Below are 312 nucleotides of genomic sequence, written 5' to 3'. Positions count from 1 at the left end.
GAGAAATTCAGCGCATTGCAGGGACTTCATTTTCAAAATTTCATTGAGAGGCTAATGATACTGAAGATGAGATGGCTTCTCCTTGGAAACTTTCTGGAATGCAAAGGCAGGTCTTGGCTTTATACCGTTGTTTTCTTCGGGCAGCCCGAGTGAAGAATCTTGAAGACCACCAAAGAATCGTGTCTGTTGTCTCCGCAGAGTTCCATAATAATGCCAATAATGTTGATCGCAAAAACTTTCAGTACATTGAATATCTTTTGCGGCGTGGGAAGAGACAGCTTGAGCAACTCAAGAATTCCACCACCCTTTCAC

The 312-nt window shown here is 42.9% G+C and overlaps 1 protein-coding gene across 1 annotated transcript; it reads left to right on the top strand.

Moving 5' to 3' along the window:
* Window positions 1–26: 26 nt before the first annotated feature.
* Window positions 27–308, top strand: LOC114578650 (succinate dehydrogenase assembly factor 1, mitochondrial-like; the record flags this gene model as incomplete). Its single annotated transcript, XM_028692030.1, has 1 exon — window positions 27–308. A coding segment is annotated over exon 1 (237 nt), but the record flags the coding sequence as incomplete, so codon positions are not given.
* Between the last annotated feature and the right edge of the window lie 4 nt (window positions 309–312).

Source organism: Dendrobium catenatum, unplaced genomic scaffold (assembly GCF_001605985.2).
Source record: "Dendrobium catenatum unplaced genomic scaffold, ASM160598v2 original_scaffold_106019, whole genome shotgun sequence".
NCBI classification, from domain to species: domain Eukaryota; kingdom Viridiplantae; phylum Streptophyta; class Magnoliopsida; order Asparagales; family Orchidaceae; genus Dendrobium; species Dendrobium catenatum.
Note: the sequence above shows the minus strand (reverse complement) of the source record. Positions and strands in the feature narration are given on the sequence as shown.